Source organism: Anopheles funestus, chromosome 2RL (assembly GCF_943734845.2).
Source record: "Anopheles funestus chromosome 2RL, idAnoFuneDA-416_04, whole genome shotgun sequence".
Lineage (NCBI taxonomy): Eukaryota > Metazoa > Arthropoda > Insecta > Diptera > Culicidae > Anopheles > Anopheles funestus.
In genome coordinates, this window is record NC_064598.1 from 93,202,576 (window position 1) to 93,228,425 (window position 25,850).

The window sequence follows — 25,850 nt, forward strand, 5'->3', positions numbered from 1 at the left end:
GTAGGAACTCCAAACTGGATTTATGGTTGAAGTATTTTTAAATAAAACACATGTTTTACGCATTTGCACCTTCTGCCGTAGATGGCAGAGTTTGTACAGAGCTTCATATAAACAAACCCTTCGTTTGACAACTATCACATATGCTACAGCCGCGCGCAATCTATACAAACAGAACGCAGAAAGGTGCCTGGCGGGACAGTATTTTTCTTTTAATCGTGCCACACTTTTTCACTTGCAAAGCATGAATAATTCGTTCCTGCGAGATGCTTTCCAAGTTCTTACCAACGAAGCCAAAGGTACGTTTAGTGATTCCTCTCAATGGCTCGTCATCATTAACGCTTCCGATTCCTTACCGCCAGATTTGTTCCTGCCTGCCAGCATACCGGAAACATTCGGTATCCCCAGCTCGCTGGAGTTTGTACGTGATAATGTAGCGAAAAATCTTCCCCTGATAATGCGTGAAGCGATAAACGATTGGCCAGCGGTGGAGAAATGGAATTCGAAATACTTTCGGTTAGTAGCATAAACCGTATGTGGCCTTCGGCTGGACGAAGTAGTGTACGCATCGTTTTTTTTTGCGAGTGTATAATGTGGCCGCTGCTTGTGTGATGTTCCCTCGTATGTCATATCTCGATGTTGGCAACCTATATGAGCCGCTGTTGCATTTTTGAACCACGGCCAAATACAGTCATCGCGAGAGGAAAGTTTAATTGGACGATCATCTCACCTTTCATTGACTGGGCAGTACAACCTTCACAGCTGTGCAGCATGAAATTATTACCAGGAACGCCTTCCTGCCTGTGCGCACATTTGCTACCTGTTGGAGGAATGATAAAATTATGATGGCCATGCACCGATGTGCACCTGTTAAAGCACGTAAAAATCATCTTTTGTAATTTGTATAGCTAATACATCACTTTGTCACACTGCACACACAGCAGTATGGATTCACCCTTTAGTGTAGTTCGATGCAAGTGTGAATTGTTTTTCCCGTGAATGGCTTAAAATAACCCAAGATCGAACAATCTCTTACCCTTTGTAAGTTCTGCAGAGAAACGCTTCCCGGCAAGGAGGTAACTGTAGCGATCACACCCAACGGATATGCCGACGGTTTGGCTTTTCACGAGGAGGAAGAATATTTCGTCCTTCCACTAGAGGAGAGCATGTGCATGGAGGAATTCTTGGACGCTCTGGATCATAAAACGTGAGTAAAACGGTTCATACATATTTTTGTGACATTCTTACTTTACATACTTTCCATGCTTAGCCCTGATGCCGTACCTTACATACAGCGCCAGAATTCAAATCTTACCGAAGATTTCGAAGAGCTGTGGATGGACGTTAATGAAGGGAGTCTGGATTTTGCATCCGAAGCATTCAACAAAAAACCGGATGCCATTAATTTCTGGATGGGTGACGAAAGGGCTATCACATCCAGTGAGTATTACCGTCGTGTGCTAATGAAGCCACAGCTCATCTGAACATCTTTGCCTTTGTCCGTGCAGTGCATAAGGATCCGTACGAGAATATTTACTGCGTGATTTCGGGATACAAGGACTTCATTCTGATTCCTCCGATCGATCTGCACAATGTACCTCGGCGTCATTATCCGATGGGCATTTACATGCAAGAAAATGACGACAAAATAGTGATCGAACCTATTCTTGATGGTAAGTTGTAATGGAAAACCTCAATATTGGAAACATGCAAGCCATAACTATTTGGTTTTGTGTACTGCTTATAGAAATAGGTAAACCACGGCTCATCGAGTGGGTTAGCGTTGATCCACTGGTGCCAGATCTGGAACGATTTCCATGTTATGCCGATGCTACCACCTACGAAATTCGGTTGAATGCAGGTGATCTGCTGTATCTGCCAAGCCTGTGGTATCATCACGTACGACAAAGCCACAAATGTATTGCGGTTAATTTTTGGTACGACATGGATTATGATGCGCGTTACTGTTTCTACAAAATGATGGAAAAGCTTTGCAATTATGGTCAATGAAAAATGAACGCGTGTGCGCGTTGTTTGCTGTTATATGTTTTGCTTAAGATGTGTTGATAAATTAAAGAATCTCTTCATACCAAAGATCGACAACTGAGAGATCCATCAACCCAATTCTTCTACTCAAAAACAACTCTGCTTACAGTTTCGTTTATACATTTATTTTCGTTTTTGTATAGTGTTAAAAGATAGGAACGCTACAAAATTGAACGTTATGCTAAAAACATGACAAATACATCTAAAAACAATAAATACAACCCCACACTGGAAACATGCAAACTCGAAAAGGCGGGGTTGGCCGTTGTGTTTCGTCCTGTTTTCCTTCTTTGCCTAAGTAGTACATGCATATCAGGATTCTGAACCCTTCGTTAGCGCACCATCATCCACTCATTGAAATCCGCACGAGGATCGCAAATTTTTCACGATCTGCGCATCGATTCCGCAACTCAGTGCTTTCTCTTCCAGCTCTAAAATGAAATCTTCCAATCTACGTTCCTCCATGTACAGGTGCCGATTTTCCATCCGATCGAACTCCAGACTGATGTTCATCAAGTGTGTGATCAGCTTCTTCTTGTGGCGCGATCGACGCGACGCTTCATTGTTTCTGATGCGATCCTGATTATCGACCTCGTTGGTACACTTCTTGCGCATCCTAGATTTTGCGGGATGAAACGCTACGGAAGGAAGGATACGAAAATCAAGCGTTAAATGGTGGTAAGTTAATGTGCGGGTGCGAAAAACAACGGCTTACTTACTCATTTCTAGTGAGAAGTTGGTCATCTTGGCCTTGGTAAAGATTTCCTTGTTGTATGCTGATATTTCGTTGATTTTTTCCAACTCCATCTGCACGCTTGCAGGTATACTGCTGTCCAAAGCTTCCATCTCTTTGTTCCATCGCTGCAGCACCAAATTCGGTTGCTGGATTTCGTCGAGAATGGACGATACACCCGAATCGGATGGTGAACGTGCTGGTTTGTCTGCAGCTACGACGATCGCACTAGCGCCTTCCTCTGCTATCGGATTGTCTAGAAACCGTTTTTTGCGGTTATCTTCCATGAATGTAGTCACCACGGAGGGAGGTTTCGGAGAGCTGGTGTATTGGTTGTTTTGTGATTTTAGCAGCATAGCAAACCCGTTCATACCCGGGCTAGTGTACAGCATTGAACCGTTGCCTTTGGCCGTTATTTCCTGATGCAATTCCAGCGTCGGAGACAGGATACTTCGGTTATCCCAATTTTCCATTTCCGGCGAAGATGAATCCATTCGCATTTGCATCATGCGGCTGTTTCTCTTCTTCGGCAGCGGTTCCAGGATGGATGGTGGCGAAACGGACAGTCTCATTGGTTCCGATAGCCGATCGAGCAGTTCCTGCTGTTTGTAATTCGCATGAACGGAAGCTATACGTAGCGTTGGCTGTAGAATTCGTTGTTTGGGAGATTCATTTTTTCTTTCTCGTTTCTTTGGTGGAGACGAACATGTCGAGCTGGGTGTGGATGAGGCAGTCGTTTTCAGCAACGTGTGAATATTGTTGTTCTCGTTTTTGTACTGTTGAAAGCCTGAGCTCAGCATTAGCAGCGCAGATGCAGCGTCAAAGTCCGTCATGGCTGGAAATGGAGAACGATAAAACAAAATGTTTCTGGGTCAAAAATAGGTTATGCTACTGGCTTTTAACATTAAATCGCACATTTGACACAGCAAGGGCAACTTTTCTGCAGTAACAGCAGATCATTTTGCAAGCGGAAACACGACGTCTGCGAATGCGGATGTAAAGAACACTTTGCATGCTTCTGATCGTGTACAGATAGGGTAGCTATTCGCCATTGAAATGTGTGTTAATGGCCTCGAAGTGTGTTACTTATCCGTACTACAACCATACATTCTATGGTACGGAAAAGTAGCATGTTCCGAAACGATTCCCAACCTTTCCTGATGGCGTTTGAGTTAAATGATTTGACAATGATCTTTCAATACCGATCATCCTGCATCCAGAACTTCGTTTGCAGATGTCTCCCGTACGTATTCGTACTACTTCATACAAACATCATAGCAGTGCCAAATACGCTCAAGAGACATCCACCAAACACGAAACAAGAACGGTTCACAGTTAATACTATCTAAACCTAACAAACACATTATAATAGTGGAATGTAATGTTGTGCTTACCTTTAGTTGTTTTTAGTTCAGAAGGTGCTTAAGATATATGCAACAAATTAACCACTTTCCACAAGTACAGGACAGGACAGCACCGCTTCGTAATGGACACGTTCCGCAACTCGCACAATCTGGACTACACAGAAAGAAGGATAAACGGTAATTAACGCAATGGAGGATCTGGCCATGATTTATATACACATTTCAACTCACCATTAATTTTACCCAAACGCACACGAATGTCCGTACGTGGACGCACAGGTACTACGAAGATTGTGCGCTCAACAACAACTGGCAACATAAGTGTACCCGTAGTTGTGTCGTAGTCGTTACGCGTTGAAAGGAACTAGAAAACATTCCGTTCCCCCATGCAACCTGACACGTTGCCAATCGATCCCCTCACTAATGTTGACCCGTAAACGAGATAGACATGCTAAATGCTTTGTTTTTCCATATCATCGTAATTATAAATGCTGTTACCATCTGTTAAGGGTAGTGAAATACAATCGAGACGGGTATTAACGGTCAACTGTTGATCTATTTGGCTTGCAAGGAATATGTTGTTTATACTACCCGGTGCTACCTGTACTATTCCACCGAGATCCAGGACTATTGGGTAATGATTTCTGATTCTAATGGGAAAAGAAAGGAGGTGTAGTGAATGCCATTTCAAGGTAATAAAATGTATATTTAGTTCGTTTTAACGGTTTTTTGAGACGTCTAGCATTACCTTCATTTACGCTTTCCTTTTTGTATGAGCTTTGGGCAAAGGATCGAAACGCAACCAAAGCTGTTATTTATTCAACTCGTATCATTTTGCTCCAATCGCTATGATTGATTCAACAGCAAAATAGTAATTTATTTGTAACGGTTTTATTGCTTGATTAAGTATACTTTCTCGCCAATTTAAAAACACACCCCCCTTCTTCTATCTTATCGTTTTTTTTCCTCTTCATCCTGTCAGCTGTACACGCGTTTATATCTACATCGAGTATACTTTGGCTGTCAAATTTGTCTTTTTTCACACTGCTTTGGTTTTGCGGAACTAAGATTTGGTGCTGCGAAAAACAGAACACACCCGACCAAGGTAAAATCCGGATTATTTAACCCGAATGCATTTCATGTGCGCCTATCCCACACCTGAAAATGGTAGAGAACTCGAGTGCTACCAGTTTAGCTGGTCGGCGTGCATGAACATCAAACGAACGGGTGTAGATGGTGCGCTAAAATTACGTAATAAAAACTCGGTATGTTGTTTCTCTTGTTGTAGATGTCTGAAGTCGCTGCTAGAATTCCGAAACCGGTGCTGCGTGGTCTCCACAATGCCACCATCAAGCGCAACCTGATCGTGTCCGGCGTCCTGTGCACCATTGCTGTCGTTGCGATGAAAGTGATGCACAACGACCCCAAGGTTCGCGATTACGCCGAGTTCTACAAGTGAGTGCGCTATGGAAGTAGCCCCAGTTGTAAATTTGGGTAACATTGTTACTTCTTTACACCTTTCAGGACCTACGATGCGAACAAGGCTTTCCAGCGCATGAAGGATGCCGGTCTGCTGCAGTCGGTCAAAAATTAGATATGGCTCCTACGCGAAGCGCTATTTAGTAACAGAGAAGAGGAAGAGAGAGAGAGAGAGATAATGAGAGAGAAAACAATGTATGAGCCACTGGAATCAAGGTGCATGATTGCATTCTAGAAACCAATGGAAATCGTACAGTAAAATAAATTCCGGTTAATCCAAATGTTAGTGAGAAAGGTTTCTGCTCTCCGTGTAAGTAGAGTGATATTCCCTGTTTGATATACAACCAGCTAAATTGTGCTCAAAGCGATCCAATGTCAGAGGTATATGGCTTTATTGGCGCTGTTTTTCATCGTTTCGCGATCTACCATTGCTGGCTGGTTAGTAACAGCTGTTTAACCTTAAGTTGCTCCTGCACCATAGGTTCGATCCCAAGCAACGTACTGCTGCAGGTCGTCCGGTGAAACGCTTGCCTTCACCTTGGTCATTGCTAGGCGGAAATCTTCATAACATATCGCTCGAACTTGATCCTTCGCAATATTTCCCAGCTGTTCGAACGGTATGGATCGGATCGGTCCCATGGAAGCTTCGTGGCACAGCACCTTCATGTCAGCGCCCGAGAACCCTTCCGTAAGATCGCCGATACGTGCAATTTCCTCCACCTCCAAGCTGTTGCGTTCTCGCTCCAGCAATCGGGTCAAAATCTGAATGCGAGCCAGTCGTTCGGGTAGCGGAATGTACAATCTCTTCACCAACCGTCGGCGTGCGGCTTCATCCAGCTCTTGGGGTCGATTTGTTGCACCGACAATTAAAATTCTCTCGTCTTCCGCCGTTGCCGCACCGTCCAACTGAACCAAAAATTCCGTCTTTAAACGACGTGAACTTTCATGTTCCGTGTCGGACCGTTGGCAGAGCAGAGAATCAATCTCGTCTATAAACACAACAGCCGGTTGGTGTACGACTGCTACCGCGAACAGTGCCCGAACCATCTTCTCCCCGTCACCGATCCATTTGGAAGTCAGCGATGAGGCACTGATGCTAAAAAACGTTGATTTCGATTGCGATGCGATGCACTTACCGATCAGCGTTTTGCCGGTACCGGGTGGACCAAACAGCAGTATACCGCGGGGAGGTTTACGCAAACCGGTAAAAATATCGGGTCGCAGAATCGGCCACACGACCGCTTCCTTGATGATGGTTTTCGCGTACTCTAATCCGGCAATGTCGTCCCAGGAAAGAGGTTGAAAGCGGTCCATAATTTCGCTCCGAATCAGTTCCACCATCTTCGGATCAATGTTCTTCAAACGCTCATCGATTTCGTCCTCCTGACTATCGTCGTTGCTACTGTTGTCCTGACCTTCAAACGCGTTGCCTTCTTCGGAACTATTGTGTTGTTTGTTTTTCGATCGATCATCATCACCAGATCGCACAGGACAAACGAACTTACTGCCCAGCGTTCGTCGACCACCGAGTGTTTTACGGCCGTAGGAAAATAGCGGTGTTTTCCCGGAAATATTCGTTGCGCCATACTTCTACGAAATTATTAGGAAAGAGGCAAATTATATGTTGCTTGAAAACATAACTGGTTACAACTCACCTTCAAGTTTTGTATGTGCAGCTCATCTTTTGCCGTGCGAAAAGCACCACTGAAACCTCCATTTTCACCATCACGATGGACAGGAGGTTTGGGCACATTATCTGCAGTCGAAGCTAATGTTGAGCCCAATTTGGAAGATGCTTTGGAAACGGCAATTTTTGGAGTGAACGTTGGGTTAGCGTTTTTAGTAAATGGTGGCCGTGAAATGTCCTCTGAATCGGAAAAAATATTCGGACTTCCATTTGCCGACGATGTTAGCTTGCTGTTCTCTCGATTGTCTGCGGATTGTCGTGGATCTCCACTTCGTTCGCAATTGTTAAGAATTTTTGCAAGTATGGTCGTGGACAACTCGTCCTTCGAACAGTTTTCGTATTGCCCGTGACAATCGTTGTCCTCGCTTGTTAGATAAGAAAGAGGATCATCCAGTGCGATGTCCGTTAGTTCATCGTCATCGTCGAACAGCTCGGGACCTTGGGTGTTGAGAAGTTCGATTACATCGTCACAATAATTGTTGACACCCTCGGGGTCAATGATTAGATCTTGGTACTTGTGTAAGCCTTCCTGCAGCACATGTGCCGAGAGTTTTTCGTCATCTCTGCAAAGAAAAAGATGTTACAACCATCCAACAACAGGCACAGCTCAGCGGAGACTGTTTCCTTATACAAACATTTCGAGCGTTTCTCTGTACAGCAGATAGTTTAAGTTGCGCAATTCGTCCACACCACAGGAGCGACTGTTTTTATTTTGCCTGTCTTCTATTTCGCGCAAGCAAAGATATATTTCCCCCACGTTAGCTGACGAGTCTGCCATTTCACGACTTAAGCCTGTTGTTGATCAACGGATCAAAAACAAACACGCACGCGCCTTTTTCACCATCTTCTTAACGCACTAAGGTTACGGGTTCCTTCACGCACCTAGACATATTGTAAAACTTAATTTGATGAAAATAGCACTGCGTGAACACAAATCGGTATGAATGCAATAAAAACACAAATATTATCATGAAGTATCAATTTTATAAACATGGATTTCCAAGAAAAACTCATTGGTATTCCTTGGGAAATTTGTTGTTTGGGTTATGTTATACGAGAAGGTAATCAGTAGGCACTTTGTTGTCAGCCAGTTGTCAACCATCGCCAGCTGCCATTTCAATTGAAAAATAACGTATCTGTGGCTTCGATTGTGTTGTGGAAAAACAAGCTCCGAAAAAGTCGTATAATATTAAAGATACAAGGTATTACAGATAATGGCAGACAAAGGTAATATAAACATTCTGCTTCAAGCAAGGAAATGTTACTAGCCTTGAGTTGATATCGATTTTAGATCGTATATTCCATCTTTACTCGGATGAATCGATTGGAGGTACTACGAAATACAGCGATCAGGAAAACCGTGGAGTGGAATCGAAAACAAACGCTGTACAACGAAACAAGGAGCGTCAGCAAGGCCAAACGATGAACGTATTCGAAAGGAATTACGAGTACGCACGCATCTATGAGAATAAGCGGTGCGCGCTGAAAGCTGAAAAGGATGCGTATGCGATGAACCAGCGTCACTTTAAAGCATCGCCAATGCCTATCGTTCAACCTCAGCAGGTGATACGCCATGAGGTGCCAAAGTTTACTGTACCGGAAACACCGCAAGTGTTAAAACATAGCAAACGTACGCCTCGGAAGTGAGTTTAGCAAGCTGGGAAAATATTTGCAAGGGGACATGGAGCAGCGATAGCACAAGAGCCCAACTTGTAAGAATGATGTTAATTATAATACAGAAAGGGTAAATTTTAAATGGTAACATGAAAACGGATTTCCAGGAAAATATGTATAAGCCGCAATAAGCAAAAAAGGTCGGTTTTATAATTGGAAACGGCGCCGGTCTTTCGCATACGACCGGTACCAGATCCAGCATGAACCGTTCCCTTATAGATAGGATTAACTATCCGGCTACAGGACAACAATAAGTTTAAGAAGGCATGCACGGTTTACAGCAGTTTGATGTTCCAGAAAGAAGTACATTTATGTAGCACATTTTATTTCAGGTATGCTCGATCAAGTCCGCTACGTGTAGAAGGGCAAGAACAATTTGTTGCCAACAGGAAAACGTCAAAATGACAAGCATTTTTCGCTGCAATCCTGTGACGGAAATTGTTATACGAATCGTAATACAGATTAAAAACCACACAGTTTATGAATATGAATGGATTTATGTTTTTGCTTTAAAGCGTGATTTTTTGTAGATCTATTTGAACTCAAACGATCCTCCAAGGGTAAATGGGAAACGATGGAAATATATTTTCGGAAGTGTTCGAAAATCAAAAAGGGCACAAATTCGCACCCCATTTTTCGCCCTTAATTTCGATTTCGCCCTCGGTGTGTGTTGTGATCTCGCTTGCTCCACCACGCTCCGAGCACTGTTGCACTCTCGCTCTACCCAGTAAAATACAAGAGAAAGAAAATGGGAAAAAATGCAAATGGCGGTCGTTGTTATTGTTCGATTGTAACAAACGTACTGAATTTTCGCTAAATGCAAACTTTCCACGTACAGTGCAGCCCGTAAACTAGTGAACTATGTTTATTTGGCATCTGGCGATCGTGTTTTCGTTATTGTTTGGCGGCAACTGAGCGTGTAAAGTGGATATTTGTCGTCGCAAAAAGTGTGTCACCCTCGGCTTCTCGGCTGAGCAAGGCTCAAATGGGTAAGAAAGTGTGTAGTGTACGACACCGTCGGGGGGCCATCGAAAATGCCTCGGTCGGTTTATGCTGTGGGTTTTCCTTCCATTTGTAGTGGGCACGGAATGTGCGGATTTCTACCTTTAGCATGTTGTTCTGCTGCTTATGTGTAGCGTATATGTGTGTGTGTTTGAAAAACTTCCCCGTCGGTAGAAAAGCGGGACAACTTCCGTCCCCGTTTAGCGTTCAAGGGGGTGTCCACCTTTTTGTTCTTCCGCGAGGGAACCAGTGGGTGATTCCCGATGTAAAGTGTTTCGAAATTCATGTCGTACGTGTAAGGTTCGCTGCTAAAAAGTTTTATTCGATAAACGGTTGTGTTTGAGGTGCTGGTGTCAATGAGGATGATTGTGAACGGTGTGGTAGTGGTGGTGAAGTAGTTGACAGTGAAGAAGAGAAGAAAAAATCGAACGATTCGATGGAAATTTAACCTTCCAGCAATTCATGGTGTGCGCTTGTGGTGGAAAATACCCTTCCCCGCCTGGATCTATGCAAACCCGGATACTACCTCCACTTTCGGTTTGTGGTATTTTCATCAGCGCTAAACCTCGAAAAACGGAAACCGAGAGCGCCCTGGAATTAAAAGCTAGAAGAAGAAGTGCTGGAGTTCTTTTTCGTGTTTCGTGTCGTGACCGTCCCTCTCTCTCTTTCGCTGGTTGTTTCTTCTCTGTCTCACAGTTTGATGAATTGTGCGTGAGTTTGTGCACTGGAGCTCTTCGTTGGTGTGCCCCATCAAGTGTATATCAAGCGTATGCGTGGTGTGTGTGTGTGTGTTTTGTTGATTTGATTTGGCATGTGTGCGTGTAGTTGTAGTTGCCGTCCTCTTCGACGACGATGTTTATAGTACAGCAGAGTGTACGGAGGGTGTATGCGTGCACGTGTGTGTGTGTGTGTTGGTGGCGCGGTGGATCGGTGCGTGGATGCGGTTCTTGCTCAAAGTTACCCACATTGCTATAGAGTCGTGCGTGCTTGCCTTTGCGTGCGTGTCGCGTGAAACGCGAATGGGAAGCAAATCAACGTTGTCAAACAATGCGAAACTGATTCCTGAGCATATCGTTGTGCCAAAATTCCAATTCCTAAGTGCGGTTATGGACGGTGTTGAAGAAAATGCAGTTTCCCGATCAAAGCATTTGTGTACACGACTGTGTGAGCATCATTTCTTGTAACTGAAATGAGTTGATTTCCATTCAACTGTATGTGTGTGTGAGGGTGGGATGTAGTGCGTAAGTAAGCGGGAGGAAACGAGAGACCATTGTTCATCAGGGTTTGCTGCATACACACTCCTACATATTAAGATGAGAAATTGTTGGTTTTGCTGCTACTCAAAACATACGGTATACCTAGTCACATACCGAAGGAAAATTTCGATCCCACACATAAACATCGTGAAGCGAAAATGGGTGAAAATCCAAGTATGATTTACATTTGAGCAAACGACGAAATCAATCTGCGACACAACGCTTTTCTTTACCAAAAAACAGTGTTCATTCAGTGTGTGTGCGTTGTGCGCGTATGGAGCTGGTGTGCGTTGCCGTTTGCATGTGTGTTGTGTAAAAAAAAACCATTTCTGAAAAGGCACAGGAAAATGCGTTTGAGTAGCGTTCCGTGAAGCTTGTGTTTTTCTTCTTCGCATCCACGTACGGTGACGAGAGGCACAGCCAAGCCGAAGAAGAAGAAGCGAAGATAATTTTATATCAAAAGTCCCGTTTCCGGGAAACGCAACAAACCCACGGAATAACTTGAAAAACAGGAAATCTTCCAGCACTGATTATGGAGCGGTTTTGCACCGTTCGTGCATATGTGTTGTGCATGTTGGGGATGTGTGCGTGCGTGTGGGTTAAAGCGTGTAAGGGCAGTATGTGTGTGTGCGTGCGTTGAAATGTAGCGAGAGGGAAAAAGAGATTCGTGCGGTCGAATTGACCTGGCTGGATAGTTGAGTAAAAGAGATGGTTCGAGTACGTACGAGAAAGAGAGAAGGAGCGCAAATTTGTTGGCCTTCAGTTTCACAGCAGGTTGGACTGAGCGCGCGTATGTGTGTAGATGATGTTGTGTGAAAAAATGCGTTCCGTCTCAGTCACTCGTAGATGAAAGGAATACATTTTCCTTTCCTGTCATAGTTTAAAATCAAAATGGCTGCTGCTCACACTTTTAGTCTGGTTTGAGTTTGTTGGATTCTTGTTCAACAGAATGTATGCGTTTAGGGAAAATAGCACTACACGAAACAACACATTTCGAGCGATTGGAAAAGAATAACAAAGCTGTAATGATTTGTAAACATAAAATGTGTAACGATTCATGATTCTAGGTTACATAATTGTGATGCCGAGGTGGGTCGTCAAGTCGAGAAGCAATTTCAGGGCAACACTTTCGGTACCATCATTAAAATGATGAAAAAATCAACCAAACAAACAAAGAACATAGTAATGTTTAATAGAAATAAGCTCTCAATGAGGAATAATTATATTTTCTGCTATAATATACGATGGTTTATCATCGTCCTTATGATATTATACCCTTTTTCCCAAATGATGTGCTTCTCTCTTTCTTGCGCACACATACACGGCTTACAAACACATGTCTAGTTTATTTAATTCTTCCTCTCTCTCTCTCTGCGCCTTTCTCTCTTGTTTTGTTATGCGTACATATGTCGTGTTAGTGCCCCCGACAGGTAACATGACATTGTGCCACCAACACTATTGTATCTATGTTTCATGCTGAGTTAGCCATGGCAAAGGAGCCAAGATATGCGTGATATCGAAGGAGCGCCACCGAGGCAGCAAAGGAGTTTTCTACATTTCTTCTGCTGCCTATGAGAGGTGGTGGACGCGCACACTATACCTGGTGCTCCCCTTGAGACCGGTTTGCGAGAGAAACGTCAAATTTGGTTTACGTAGTGGTGGATTTATTGGAGTTTAAAAAGCATACATAATTTTGCATAGCATTCTTGAAGGCTTAACATATCCTTTTTAAAAGATTTTTCGAAACCCAGCAATGTAATGAACGCGTACTGAAACATGACAACAGTTCCCGCCTTTACAAAAACCAATTGCAAAACACTCGTCTCGTATGTTTCCCTTGACGGCATAGTATGCGCGCACGCCTATCTTTTGATAAGAGAGAAACATAAGCACGTAGAGCAGGAAGGCACGATTGACGAGAGATCAGAGTGAGCGAATAGACTACGGGTGAGCATTTCTAAATCCCGCGTGTAATTGAGTCGCTGATGGTATGACATAAAAAAGTAACACCATAATTACGATTTGTTTACGATCAATGGTATCAATTGTTTTGATGATAATTGTATGTTCATTTTACATTATCAGAAATGTAGGTAAAATTAAGGAGAAGATTGTATATTTATTTAGAAAATTTGAACAAATAATCCAAGCATGTTGCCTATTAGAGCAATCAAACCGCCGGCACTGTTCCGAAGCCGTCCCATTCCACAACCGCCCATATTATTGAACGACACATAGTACTGATACAATCAATGGTGCAACAGGTTGGTGCCGGTTTCGGTTCTTCCGGCCCACCGGCATGATGACGGTTAATTTCGAGCGGATGCTTGTATAATAAAAGTGCGTAAAAAGATTATTTGTCAGTTTTTGTCGTACCGAGCTGACTGATCATCCTTATATAAGCAAGCATCGATTCTAGCATAGGAAGAGATGTTGTAAGCAAATGTGGTGCAGAGTACCTATATCAAAAGTTCAGAAAATGTTAAAGGTCGTAGGGTCAGCAATGAAGTTTCGTGTTTAAATAATCAAGGCAACCGTCTTCTTCGTTCCGGCGTATCGCTTTTCGTGCGATAGCGGTAACAATTCTCATTGACACACACATATACACACGTACTCCATGGACAAACGTAAATGCATGGCTGTAAATATCCTATCACGGGGGGAAATTTATTAAAATTTGCACTACTTGTTACAAAAAATGTACCAAAAACGGATGATGCTTATTTGAAGTTGTGCGTTCTTTTACAATTGCTACAGAATGGCGGCCGATAGTGACGGTGATCAACAGAAACGGACAAACAGTAATAGTAATAGTAGCAGGCGTAGAAATGCCGGAAACGAAGGGTACCGGAACAAAAGCTGCACCAGCGGCAGCAGTAGCAGCAAAAGCATTAGTGGCAGTGAAAATCAAAGCAATAGCAGCACACTAAAGGCGGTTGTTATATGCGAAGGCAACTTGCATGATCCCGACTTTCCGACACGGCTCGAAAGCTTGGTGGAAAGTCTAACGACGCTCGTAGAAGAAAAACAACCAGACGATGATGGAAAAGAAAAACAGGACACCACCGGCAAGCTTACGGTCGATAAGGTAAGTGTTGTTTTGAGAGCGGAGTAGGCCAAGAATCTCGACAAAAGCTAACACGGTTTGTGTTTTTTTTTGGGTGCGTTGCAGGTGGAACCATGGAACAGTGTGCGTGTTACCTTATCAATACCCAAGGAGGCGGCGGTACGGTTGCGACGGCTTGCTGCTGAAGGAAATAGCGCACTGCGGGCCCTTGGCATCCTGTCCGTACAGCTGGAAGGTGAAACGGTACTGTCGTTGCGGTTAGCCGGCCAGCAGGAAATTGTTTTGCGGACAGGTTGGTATTTTTTTTTTGCTTTTCTAAGCAAACTTCACCAAACAGGTCCCTCGTTTGCTAATCATTGTTTCTATTGTTGTAGATAACACTGCGAGCGATGGAGCCGGTAGTAGCAGCAGCGGTAGCAGCGGTGGTTTAGGAGAATTAACACGGGTTCTGTCCCAGCAGCAGCAGCAACAACAGCATCAAGCTGGTTTGCAACACCAAACCCAATCACATCCTGCGGGATTGCACCAGCCTCAAGGGGTTTATGCCCAACCAATACCTCCACCACAACAGCAACAGCATCTTATCCACCTGCAACAACAGCACCATCTACAACTACAACAGCAACAACAGCTGCTGCAACACAATGCAGCGGATGGTAATCCCGGTCCCAGTACCTCCAAGATCGTCCACTCAAGTCTACCGAAAACACTCAGCAATGGTCCACTGCCGGTGGACGCGGTCGGTGCCGGCATCGGTGGTGGCGGAGGAGCAGGAGGAGGCAACGGACCTGCTGCCGTTCTGTTTAAGTCACCAAACACAATCTGCCCGATGGACGGTAAGGTTCCCGCCCATGTGCCAAATGTGGTCGATGCCTGCGAGTATCCCTTCGAAAGTATGACCCAGGCAAGGGTGATACAGCGGCGCGAGAATACGCTCGGATTGGGTGGCAGTGGTGGTGTGCCAGTAACGGCTGTTGCTGGTGTGGGACTAACGGCAAAACCATCGAACGGGCCATTTGTAGCGTCCGGTCCAATACAACCACCGCCACCATATCAATCTGCGGTAGCTGCCGGAAGCGCTGTAGCAAAGGACGGTCTCGTTGCACCACCGGCTGTGGTAGGGTCCGGTACGATACCCGTTCCAGTGGGGACCACAGCGACTGCCGGCAACAATGTGGCCATGTCCAGCCCTTTGCTAGTGAACTTGCTGCAAAATGAGAACAGCAACCCGCAGCAAACCGTTTCACCACAGCAGCAGCAGCAGCAACAACAGCAACTAATGCGCGGAGTAGGGCAACCCATTCTGAAACAGGAATTGCTGATAGCGAGCGGAACTGGAGGTGTTGGTGGTGGTGGTGTTGGTGCGGTGAAAGGTGGAGTCATTCCAAACATGCCGCAACAGGCATTGTTGACGCAGCAAAGTGTTATCGGTGGCAGTTCGGTGTCGAACGTGAGTGACAATGATCCGAGTGTGCACAGTGTTGTAATGGGTGGCGGAAACCTTAAGAGTGGTAGCACTGTGAACCATCAAGTGGCGAGTGTAAATCAGCAGCAGCAGCAGCAACATCTAGTACATCAACCAGTGATTGGCGGAGCGCCGTCGATGGCGGCCACATCCATGGTTTCCGCTAGAGCGACGTCAGTTTCTGCCGTTGCTCAGCAGCATCGGCAGCAGCTGACCTTAGTGAATAGTAATAGTCCATTGCGTGGTACTGCGCCCACAACGGTGTCGGGCACAATGCTCAGTGCTAGTAGTGGTGTGAATAGAATTAATAATATGACTACAATGACAGCAGCAGCGCCAGCTGTAACACCAGCGAACAACAGTAGTGACAGTAACGGTAACAATCAGAGTGCGTTGAATGTGTCGCCTTCTTCTCTAGTAACTCCACCATTGTCAGTGCCTTCAAATAGCAACAGCAGCAGTAGCAGCAACACCACCTCCACCCTGAACACGATAAAGCTGCAACGATACAGTCTCGTGGCGGGTCCATCTACGAGCGGAGTAGCAGGAGGAGGAGGAGGTCTTGCAGTGGGGTTGGGTCAAGTCGTACGGGCACCACACCAGCAGCAGCAACTCACTGGCGGTGTTGTGTTACCCACTAACAATCGAGCACCTGTGATGGGACCGTCGCATAGTCATCCTCAGGGAATGCGACCGCCCCAATCTCCAACACCTGCAGCGTTCCAGCTGCAGGATCAACTGCAAATGCAGCAGCAGCAGCAGCAACCACAACATTCCCAGCAACCGAATCGTTTTCCGATTCAGCAGCAGCAGCAGCAACTGGCACAACAGCAGCAACAGCTGCCGTTTCGACAGCCAAATCCAATGCCTCCAGTTCCACCTCAGCAGCAGCAACTGCTGCAACCGAACCATCAGTCGGTTGGTTATGCACAACGATGGCCAACGCTGCCGATGGATTCGGCTACCAAATCGGGCTACCAGGAGTTTGCACGCTTTCAGATGCAGTACAATCTCACTCAGCAGCAGCTGAACAAGCCTACTGCAGCGCTCGGACAGCAGCAGCCACAAGCGCAATCGCTCGAGGGCGTCGTAGCAACCGCAGCTGCGTCAGCGAATGTTGGTTCCGATCCGCTTGAGCTGGGCAACTGTCTGGTGGATTTGCCCGATCTGGCGAAAAATGACCTAGACTCGTTGCTACCGAGCGATCTCGACAGTAGCGCGTTTCTCGACACGAAGCTGGAAGATCTAGAGGAGCTGGATCTAATGGATGAGCAGCAGCATCCCCATCACCATCATACGCTGCTCGGTGCAGGAGCACTTTCACAGTCAGGCGACATTGCAACGGCCACGGCTGCGGGTACACTGCTTGGCGGTGGTGCAGCTGGCAATAGCACCGTAGTGGCAGGACTGTCCGGCATGCCGATGGGAGGCGCACCTAGTGGAGCGTTGCTGAACGATGTGCAAGCGCGGGAACGACGGTGGAAGGCACAACTTCTAATCAACCCACTAACGGGCGAACTCGAAGAAACGCAGGTAGAAGAAGGCATGGAGGAGGCGGAAAATGGCAGTAAAGCGGGAAGGCAGGGAAAAGTGAACCAAGTGCGTGTAAACGATTTTCCTCCCGAAGTACCGAATTCATTGTATTCGGATGAAGATACAACTGGCAGCGTTGGAGGACTTTCGACGTCACGTTTCTTTTCGGATGCGAGCGATTCGGATCGTCCTTCACCGTTGTCTGGTGTGGTGAGCCTAGAGGGTGGAAGTAGCACCATCGGTACGGCAATCTATGGTACCGTGCCCGGTAACGCACCGTCTACATCGATCGGTAGTAATAGCACTGGCACTATGTCAATGCCACTGGTGGTGGGTGCGAGTACGGGTAAGCCTGGCAAGGTTAAGAAGGAACGTGCGAAACCGGTCAAGGGCAAGGATAAGCTAAAATCACCGCTAGCGTCCAAGGACAAGCCGAAGGAAAAGGCGAAAGCTTCTCTCAAGACGGTCGTAAAGCAAAAGGCAAAAGTGCTTGCAACGTCAGTGCTGCTCGTCGATGGTGCCGGGTCCGGTGATTCGCCGAGCAAAAATGGAACCGAACTGAAGCTTCGTTTGAAGCTAGAAAAACCGGAATCCATCACCTTGAGAGAAAGTAGCAGTATACGTACAAGTGGAATTGGCACATTACCATCGGCATCGGTTGGTTCCACAAGTGCCGGTACGGCTGCCGTGTCCGTAAACGCTACGGTTCCGATGGATAGGTTAACACCTGAAAGTGATGGCGCAGCGTTATTGACATCGTTACAGTTAAATCCCGCCTCCCATGTACAGCAGTCCCTTACGGCCGCAACAGTCAGTTCCGATGCGGGAAGTAGCTCCATCACCAGTGTAAGCAATTTCATCACTACCACTACGTCACTCGTTGCCAGTGCGGGTACTCCTGTGCATTCGACTGGTAACAGCCACAGTGGTAGCGCAAACAGTATCGGCACTACCGGCAGCAGTGTACAGGGCTCGGGTGCTAGTGCGGGGGAGGAGTTGCGAGTGCCACCGCTGCACATAAGCTTGCGGGGGAAGAATTCCGTCGTAATAAAGAATTCCCGCAAGGATCGTAAGAAAAGTCAGAGCGGCGGGGAAGAGGACAGCAGTGACGGCGGTGGTGTTGCGAAACGATCTTCCACCGTTAAGCGTAATCCGATTGAGCTGAACGCTCCACCAACCACCGGTACTGTGACGATTGGTTCAACAGCATCACCACCACCTGCTTATCACAATCACACAGGTGTAGAAGCGGGACCATTAAAAGCCACCGGTACCGAGATGCAGTCGACTAACGAGGGAAGTGAAGCAATGTCCAGCTCTCAGAAGCGTTCGGCGGCGGATGGCACGAGTGAAGGTGGTCCAACTACTACAATTGGTGGTAGCGGCACAACATCAACCGGCCATTGCCCGAACGGATACGTTTGTCCGGAAAAGAAACGAAGGCTCAGTAATGGTGGTAGCAGCGTTAGCTTAACGGCTAGCGGTACACTCGCATCGAGCGCTTGTGTCAACAGTGCGCCAGAAGCGATGACCACTCCGACTACCGTCAATACCAGTGTGCAGGAAATAAACGATATCTACGAATCGATGGTGACGACAAGCGCTAGCGGACCGATTGGTTCGACCAACGTCGGTACGGTACCGACGTCAAATCTGCTCCAGTCGGCAACAAAAAACTCCAAGAGCTCCGGTGCGAATAATGCAAACAGCGGCAGTGGCGGCAATAACATAAACAATAACAATATCAACATAAACAATAATGGTGGCAGTTACGGTAAGAATCAGAAAAATCTCGTCAAAGCATCGATGGAGAGTGCTGTGAGCACGGTAACGGCGGTCGCTGCACAACCAGCAACCGTATCCACGGTGCTGTGTGATGCGGCGGACAGCAGTAGTACGAAAGAGGAACGAGCAGCTGCATCGGCAACGGAGACATCTACAGCAAACGCCATAAGCTACACTACCGACAACAACTCCATCATTACCACCAACACCATCATCACTACAACCTCCATCAATACCACCACACCAACATCTACCTCAAGCGAGAAATCCTCCCTAAACGTGGAAAGCCATCCTTCGGAGCAACAATGCGCAGAGGAGGAGGATTCCCAGCAACAGCAAGAGCTGAACAAAATTAACACCATCCTACATCACGATCATCAGCATCACCACCATCATCATCCGGATCAGTTGCAGGAACACCATAGTAAAAATCGACCACCGGAGCAACTGCTGGCGGACGGGCCATTAGAAGAGGCGGATGGGAAGGGAAACAAAACCGACAGTACTAGTACGGCAGAGGCTTCGGCAGATGCGCAGACAGGGAAGGGTTCTGCCACTGGGTCGCCTCATTCACCAACGATGACAAACGCGGGAATGGTGGGCGGTGGCGGCACAACAGCAGCGGCGAACGCTGCGGCAGGAGTAGCGGTTGGCGTAAATCATCATCTACTCGGACATTCGAATGTTCGGGGTTCACCAGGATCTCAGGCACAGGGTGAGGACAGTGGTATCGAATCGATGGATGCACTGTCGGAGAAAAGTCCCCACCAACTCTCAACGCACAGTCCGCAGAGTTCGCACAATAGTGGGGCGGGCAGTAATGGAGCATCTGGCGGAAGCAGTGTGATCAGTAACAGTAGCAGTAGCTGTATTACGAGCAGTACAAATACTAACACCCTCGAGGGAGGAAAGCAGTCAACCGTCCCGACGGTTGACAGTCTGCCGTGTGACGGCAAGGTGCTGGAAGGCAATCGAGCCGGCGACGTTGAACATACGCGGTCAGGAAAGGATACACCACCCGAAAACCAAAAAGAGCTGGTCAGTACACCGTTGCTGGATGGGAACATGGAGGACTACAATGATATTGAGGCGGCATTAGCAAAGATGGAAGGTTTGAATGATCTTGCGACTGGGATTAAGTGTAGTGGTGCCGATCCAAAGCTGAATGGCGATCATTCCATACTGCTCAAACCGTCAAACATGCTCGATCACAATCATCACGAAACGACGCTGGAGAACATGGACCAGACGACCAATCTGAGAAAGATGTTAGACATAGGCTTGGAAGAGGAACAAAAGCAGCAGAGTATTATCGACACCGGTAAACTTCTCGGTGAAGCTACGCTCGTGAAAACTGAGCCACAAGCCACTCGTCGGTTGTCGGCGGATGATGAACAAGCGGGTGAACAGAAGCAGCATCATAAACAGCAACAGCAGCAGGTGCTTTCGGAGTCTACGGCGGGCAGGAAGAAGACTGGCAATGAAAAGCGCGATTGCATTGGCGGCAAAAATAAGACGTCTGTAAAAACGTCAAGTATCGCTGATAGGGAAATGCAGAAACAACAACATCAGCAGCAGCAGCAGCAGCAACAGTCCAAGCAACATCTTTCTCCCGTATCCGAAACCATCAACCAGCAGGAGAGCAAGTTGACGATCGCTAAGGAACCAGCGGGTAATAACAATCACCCGGAAGATGATCGAAAGATACTGCCGGCCGTTACGTCAGATCTCGATTCGAACGCTTGCGACGGTATTGACGGGAGCATCGCTGCTCCACAGCAACCTGCCGACGAATGTTGCAACCATAGTAAAGATATCCCTAGTGTGAAAAGCGAATGTGATAGTAAGGTAATGATGTTAGTGGACGATAAACAACACTTAGTTAAGTCTGATCCCGACGAGGCTATCGTTAGTAGTGTAAAGAAGAGTTTAAGAAAATCTTCTGACGAACGGCAGTCAGTTACCGTTGTCACCACAGCTAGCACACAAGCTGTTGTTGCTGTTGCTGTTGCTACTGCTTCCGTTGCTGTAAAGCTCGAACCAACACCGACTCCAAATTCAAAGTTGGAGACGTTAGCGGTCCCGGTGGGTGAATTGAAGGTGGAGCCCAAAAGTCCAGATACCGCTGAGCAGCACATCGATCTGAAACCGCGTCACGAACAACCGCCACTGTACAGCTATTCCAGTGAGAAAGCACGCGAAAGGCGTACGGCTGCTGCGGCCAGCGATGGTATACAAGCGGGAAACGGTGTTGCTAGAGGTGATGCAAGATCGCGAAGAAACTCTTCGATCGCATCATCGTCTGCCGACGGGAGTGAAACCAATGCTACGATCGACTCGGAGAACGAATCCTCTTCGGGTGGCAAAAGGACGCTAACGAACTGCGCCACGGATGGGTTAGCCATCGAGCATGAGAGCGCGGGCTGTACTACACGCACTGCGAAGGCAAACGAACAATCGGCAGCATCGGGTAAAAGTGTCGACAGTCATTTGCCTTCCGAACAGCAGCAGGGAAAAGAGATGTTAACTCAACTTTCGATAGAAATTCCATCACACTCCGAAAGTGGCGAGCATCGAATACGGACACGTGCGTCTAGCAAGCTGGAGAGCCCTCTAGAACTGCCACCACGCCAGAGTCCTTCAGCTTCGGCAATTATGGGGCACGAGTTGCATGGTTCCGTACCAACTGGAACAACCAATACCGGCACCAGCATTGCCGGAAGCAATGCAATATCATCAGGATCTAAAAATGGTTCTACGGCGTTGGTTGGCAATGTGAAACAGCACACGTCGGGACCACAATCATCCAATGCTATCGGTGGTGGTAGTGGTTCTGCAACTGGAACAACCACTCTTGGCGGTGGCAATGATCGTCAAAGTCCAAAATCGACTGCAATATCTACGCGACCTGCGGCTAACAAACGGAAACGGCAGGGGTCGGAAAGTTCGAACCAGTCCGGTGTAAGCGATGATGTACCGACACGTGCCAAGAAGTCTCGTAAAGCAACCGCAGCAGCAGCAGCAGCAACCACGACGACGACTTCCGACGCGGGTACGGCCGTTTCAGAGACACCGAAGCCCGCGCTACGAAGATCCGCGGAAAATACGCTCGCCAAGGGTCGTGTATCGAGAAAAACGGCTAATGCGGCGGCAGCGGCAGCTGCTGCTGCAGCAGCTGCGGCCGCCGTCACAGCAGCACCAGCACCAACGACAACAGTCACAATTGTTGCGGACTCCTCCGACAGCGACGAACCTTTGATTGAAATCGCGGGTAAAGCTCGAAATTCTAAACTAACCTCCAAAATCAGCTCTACTTCTACCACTAGCAATGCTATTACTACTTCCTCCACCACCGTACAATCTTTTACCGCTACTTCTTCTATTACTACTTCTACTCTCACCTCTACTACTGCTACCACGACCATCACCAACAACAACACTTCGACTACAAATTCTGCTTCATCTTCCACAACTTCCTCGTGTAAAACCATAGCAACAGCTGCTGCAGGTGATAGAACTGCTGCTCCTCTATCCGTCGTATCGCCCGGTACCAGTGAAAGCTCGTCCTCAACGAACCCGTCTGCGGCAGCGAGTGGTAGTGAGAAAGAAAAAGCACATCGCAATCATCCAAGTAAGAGCGGATCGAGTGGTAAGCAGGCGGCAAACGTGAATGCCGCAACGTCGTCTTCCATAGCAACGGCTGAACAGCAGCAGCTGAGCACGAATTCAGCAACGGTCGCATCTTCCACCACAACTACCGCCAACGTTGCCGGTAGCAACGGTCCCGCAAGCAACAACAATTCCGGTTCCGGTAGTGACACCGCTGGTGGTAGTCAGAAATCCGCACCAAACAGTGCACCGACGACGCCAGTACCTGTTGCATCACACGCAGGTGCGGTTGGGTCGGCTACCACCGATGAGAAAATCAGCACACGCCGTAGTGTACGGATGACATCATCGACGCTCTCCACCGCAGCAATGAACAATAAGGCTAAAGCTGCTGCAAACGCACTGCTGCTTCAGAACGCCACGAGCGCCACAACGAACCACATCGATAGTAACCATCACGGGCATACGACCGTCCACAATAATGCAGCGGTCAGTGATGTTGCTGGCAGTGGTTCACCCGCGGGTGGTGCATCGGTTGGTGTAACCGGCCACGTTGGTGGAAATGGTGGATCCAGTGGTTCTGTTAATGCAGTTACATCCGGTGGACTCATTTCGGGTGGAGCTAATGGCAACCACACAAGTAAAGTGGCAAACCATGTGAATCATCAACACGTTGGTTCGGGATTAAAAGGAGCCGGATCATCAGGTGGTGTGGATGCTAAATCGTCCATCTTAGCGAACGCAACCAGTGGTACGGCGGGACAGTCTGTCGAAAACAGCTCCGCTACAGAACTGCGGCGAAAAACGAGGAGTGCAGGTATGGTAACGTAGTGAGTGAATCTGATTTAGCTAAGGATGAATCCAATCGAATTTTTGAAATTCTTGAACCTTTTGATTTGGCTTTACGCTTTTACAATCATTACAATTGTTATACAAATTAAATAACTCGAGGAATGTTCGGTCGCTAACCATTTAAGTCGTTAACAATGACAAGATTCGCCATAGTTGCTAACAAAAAAAACCTTAACGCGTTAATCTCGGCAGGTTTTTGTATTTGAAGTCTTCCAGTATTTGTATTATTTCATCTATAAAAATTGTCTTATTGCAGAAGCTAAAGCTTGAATTGCATACATTTGAAAGTCGATATATGAATGGCAAAATAATTGCCAAAAGATTCATAAAGCACAAAACTAGTCTGAACTAATTTTGGTTTATTTTCCGTTCTACAGCGGGTCTCGAAGTTACCGTTACTGAGGGACGTCGAAGAAGGATCTCCCGTGACAGCAAGTGACCAACAGCTTGCGCCTCAGCCGTTAGTGACGATGACAAATACTATCGGCGTAGGCCTGAAGGTATCACAAATTCTTCCCACCGCTGTGTGGATGACCATCATCGCAACAGCCCTGTGACGAGTTACGGCTGTACTGTTGCTAGCGAAGACGAACCGGCCACACCGGACGCTATTGCTGTGGAAGGTGTCGATGGCACTGAAAACGGAGAGTACTTTAGCAACCATCAGCAGCACGCAGTGATGACGAGTACCGTGTCTATCGATGATGATGATCGTAACGACAGCGATGGAATCTGGCATGTCAGCGGTAGTGGTAAGAACCTACATGATGTTGTCGACCTAATGCATACAGCTGAGACGCAAATACCATTACGGGAAACGATGTTGAAACGGGGCATGAAACGTCCGGAAAAAAATGCTCAGTGCGCCGGTAACGATGAGTCGCTGAATGGTGGCGGTTCGTCCACGGGGTGCGTTACGGATGCAATGGCGATCGGCGGTGATACAGTTGGTACAGGTGACCAAGTACCACCGACAGCCACGAAGGAACCCGGCGGGAACGAGGATGACGATTCGTATGCTAGTGAAATTATTCTCACCACCAATAGTGACTGCAGTTTGGACGAGTTTGTGTCTTCGGATGACGACAGCAATCTGGAAATATCGGTGGTAACTATTTCGCTGTATTGAGCTGAATTTGGGAGGGCAGGAATGAGGTAGAACTGAAGATGGTTTGTGACCGAGAAAAGAGACAGAACGTTTATTTGCATATACGAGGGTTAAGTTCCGCATTCTTTTCGTCATGTTTCTTATGTAGTGTGATTCCGTACTTTTGGTGTAAATTTTTTTATCAGATTTGCTATTTCTTATCTGATATCATTGGTCTAGTGTTGTGTTGTGCGCTTTTTTTAGATATAAATATATATTTATATTTCTTTTTGTTACGAGAAATTCACAAGTGTCGATGATTTCTCGATGATGTTGCAGTGTGTGGAGCATTGTTCTCCACACCACGACGACAGCAGCTTGTTTTATCCGATTAAAATATTTTTATTTTTATTTCGGAAGCATAATGAACAGAATAATACACAGAGAACAGATGGAGGAAAGTAAAATCTTGAAACAAAATTTAACATACATTTGGCTAGCATAATAATGGCAGCAAAAACATGGCTAAAACATAAGAATGCTGCTGGTTACAAAAAAGTGTCTTATATAAAACAGATAGGGATAAGAATAGAAAGCGAAAAGCGAAAAATGTTTATTGCCAGAAGGTGCATAAAATGTGCATAACCAAGAACCAAGACAAAAGGACGAAAACAAATAGTATCGTGGTGATTCTTTTTTTTATTATTTCTAGTATTTTGTAATGGTCACACGATTGCAATCCAAAACAAACGAATGGGATTATTAAAAGCCAGAGTGGGTCAAATGTTGATGTTACAAAATGAGCTTTCTGTTATTGTTTTATTTTTGCATTACGCTAAAATGGGTTGTTGTATGTGAAAGTTGACATACATAAAACATAATAATGTTTTGATTGTCGGTCATGCTTTTTGTTTTAACAAACCATTTACGTACCTGGTTTATAAAGGGGAAATGTACCTTGGTTAATGTTGGCATGCTTTGGCAAAACTCGTACCACATGCTGGAATCCTCATTGTATTGTTTTTAGAACATTCGTATGCTTTAGGTTAAAATCCTAAGTTTTGATCTCAAGATTTCGATTGGAGTTTTATGAACAACACATAACTAACACATACACACACATATACATAAAAACACATTATATACAGGACAAGTGGAAAAGAAACATTACGGAATCACACCCGATGTGTAAAAAACAAATGAAAACAAAGAAA

The 25,850-nt window shown here is 46.4% G+C and overlaps 6 protein-coding genes across 13 annotated transcripts; 4 read left to right on the forward strand and 2 right to left on the reverse strand.

Annotated features, from left to right (window-relative positions):
- The first annotated feature begins 104 nt into the window (after positions 1 to 104).
- On the forward strand, positions 105 to 2,040 carry LOC125761810 (bifunctional peptidase and (3S)-lysyl hydroxylase Jmjd7). 2 transcript variants are annotated; one of them, XM_049423320.1, is made up of 6 exons: positions 105 to 296; positions 360 to 513; positions 1,044 to 1,204; positions 1,268 to 1,437; positions 1,506 to 1,670; positions 1,745 to 2,040. In XM_049423320.1, the coding sequence occupies exons 2-6, from the start codon at positions 493 to 495 to the stop codon at positions 2,005 to 2,007; spliced, it is 780 nt and encodes a 259-aa protein (XP_049279277.1). In that variant the 5' UTR covers positions 105 to 296; positions 360 to 492; the 3' UTR covers positions 2,008 to 2,040. The 2 variants fall into 2 exon arrangements, with proteins under 2 accessions (XP_049279277.1, XP_049279276.1); XM_049423319.1 differs by having other exon boundaries at positions 1,052 to 1,204.
- Positions 2,041 to 2,146: 106 nt separating this feature from the next.
- LOC125761811 (uncharacterized) lies at positions 2,147 to 4,449 on the reverse strand. Of its 2 annotated transcripts, XM_049423321.1 has the most exons (4): positions 4,372 to 4,449; positions 4,171 to 4,294; positions 2,763 to 3,611; positions 2,147 to 2,681 (listed from the first exon to the last, which is right to left on the reverse strand). In XM_049423321.1, exons 3-4 carry the CDS (start codon positions 3,607 to 3,609, stop codon positions 2,395 to 2,397), a joined length of 1,134 nt encoding a protein of 377 aa, XP_049279278.1. In that variant the 5' UTR covers positions 3,610 to 3,611; positions 4,171 to 4,294; positions 4,372 to 4,449; the 3' UTR covers positions 2,147 to 2,394. The 2 variants fall into 2 exon arrangements, with proteins under 2 accessions (XP_049279278.1, XP_049279279.1); XM_049423322.1 differs by lacking the exon at positions 4,372 to 4,449 and having other exon boundaries at positions 4,171 to 4,304.
- Positions 4,450 to 5,110: 661 nt separating this feature from the next.
- On the forward strand, positions 5,111 to 5,905 carry LOC125761826 (cytochrome c oxidase subunit 6C-like). Its single transcript, XM_049423343.1, has 3 exons — positions 5,111 to 5,245; positions 5,429 to 5,595; positions 5,665 to 5,905. Exons 2-3 carry the CDS (start codon positions 5,429 to 5,431, stop codon positions 5,732 to 5,734), a joined length of 237 nt encoding a protein of 78 aa, XP_049279300.1. The 5' UTR covers positions 5,111 to 5,245; the 3' UTR covers positions 5,735 to 5,905.
- An 87-nt stretch (positions 5,906 to 5,992) lies between these two features.
- On the reverse strand, positions 5,993 to 8,304 carry LOC125761803 (fidgetin-like protein 1). Its single transcript, XM_049423309.1, has 3 exons — positions 7,942 to 8,304; positions 7,275 to 7,869; positions 5,993 to 7,209 (listed from the first exon to the last, which is right to left on the reverse strand). Exons 1-3 carry the CDS (start codon positions 8,082 to 8,084, stop codon positions 6,079 to 6,081), a joined length of 1,869 nt encoding a protein of 622 aa, XP_049279266.1. The 5' UTR covers positions 8,085 to 8,304; the 3' UTR covers positions 5,993 to 6,078.
- Positions 8,305 to 8,398: 94 nt separating this feature from the next.
- LOC125761825 (uncharacterized) lies at positions 8,399 to 9,465 on the forward strand. The gene is made up of 2 exons (XM_049423342.1): positions 8,399 to 8,533; positions 8,598 to 9,465. The coding sequence occupies exons 1-2, from the start codon at positions 8,521 to 8,523 to the stop codon at positions 8,951 to 8,953; spliced, it is 369 nt and encodes a 122-aa protein (XP_049279299.1). The 5' UTR covers positions 8,399 to 8,520; the 3' UTR covers positions 8,954 to 9,465.
- A 124-nt stretch (positions 9,466 to 9,589) lies between these two features.
- LOC125761783 (serine-rich adhesin for platelets-like) lies at positions 9,590 to 25,650 on the forward strand. Of its 6 annotated transcripts, XM_049423252.1 has the most exons (6): positions 9,590 to 9,969; positions 13,996 to 14,326; positions 14,411 to 14,597; positions 14,680 to 22,359; positions 22,582 to 23,514; positions 23,927 to 25,650. In XM_049423252.1, exons 2-6 carry the CDS (start codon positions 13,997 to 13,999, stop codon positions 23,986 to 23,988), a joined length of 9,192 nt encoding a protein of 3,063 aa, XP_049279209.1. In that variant the 5' UTR covers positions 9,590 to 9,969; position 13,996; the 3' UTR covers positions 23,989 to 25,650. The 6 variants fall into 6 exon arrangements, with proteins under 6 accessions (XP_049279209.1, XP_049279203.1, XP_049279205.1 ...); XM_049423246.1 differs by having other exon boundaries at positions 14,680 to 23,514; XM_049423248.1 differs by lacking the exon at positions 9,590 to 9,969 and adding an exon at positions 10,632 to 11,223 and having other exon boundaries at positions 14,680 to 23,514.
- The last annotated feature ends 200 nt before the right edge of the window (positions 25,651 to 25,850 follow it).

Bases quoted from the DNA above. Each gene is read 5' to 3' on its own strand.
- LOC125761810 (XM_049423319.1), top strand. From the start codon at position 242: ATGAATAATTCGTTCCTGCGAGATGCTTTCCAAGTTCTTACCAACGAA. The intron at 1,205-1,267 runs GTGAGTAAAACG...TTCCATGCTTAG, and splicing joins GACGCTCTGGATCATAAAAC to CCCTGATGCCGTACCTTACA. The intron at 1,438-1,505 runs GTGAGTATTACC...TTGTCCGTGCAG, and splicing joins CGAAAGGGCTATCACATCCA to TGCATAAGGATCCGTACGAG.
- LOC125761811 (XM_049423321.1), bottom strand. From the start codon at position 3,609: ATGACGGACTTTGACGCTGCATCTGCGCTGCTAATGCTGAGCTCAGGC. The intron at 2,682-2,762 runs GTAAGTAAGCCG...TTCCTTCCGTAG, and splicing joins CAACTTCTCACTAGAAATGA to CGTTTCATCCCGCAAAATCT.
- LOC125761826 (XM_049423343.1), top strand. From the start codon at position 5,429: ATGTCTGAAGTCGCTGCTAGAATTCCGAAACCGGTGCTGCGTGGTCTC. The intron at 5,596-5,664 runs GTGAGTGCGCTA...TACACCTTTCAG, and splicing joins GATTACGCCGAGTTCTACAA to GACCTACGATGCGAACAAGG.
- LOC125761803 (XM_049423309.1), bottom strand. From the start codon at position 8,084: ATGGCAGACTCGTCAGCTAACGTGGGGGAAATATATCTTTGCTTGCGC. The intron at 7,870-7,941 runs GTTTGTATAAGG...TTTTCTTTGCAG, and splicing joins TACAGAGAAACGCTCGAAAT to AGATGACGAAAAACTCTCGG. The intron at 7,210-7,274 runs GTGAGTTGTAAC...ATAATTTCGTAG, and splicing joins TGCACATACAAAACTTGAAG to AAGTATGGCGCAACGAATAT.
- LOC125761783 (XM_049423246.1), top strand. From the start codon at position 13,997: ATGGCGGCCGATAGTGACGGTGATCAACAGAAACGGACAAACAGTAAT. The intron at 14,327-14,410 runs GTAAGTGTTGTT...GGTGCGTTGCAG, and splicing joins GCAAGCTTACGGTCGATAAG to GTGGAACCATGGAACAGTGT. The intron at 23,515-23,926 runs GTATGGTAACGT...TCCGTTCTACAG, and splicing joins GCGAAAAACGAGGAGTGCAG to CGGGTCTCGAAGTTACCGTT.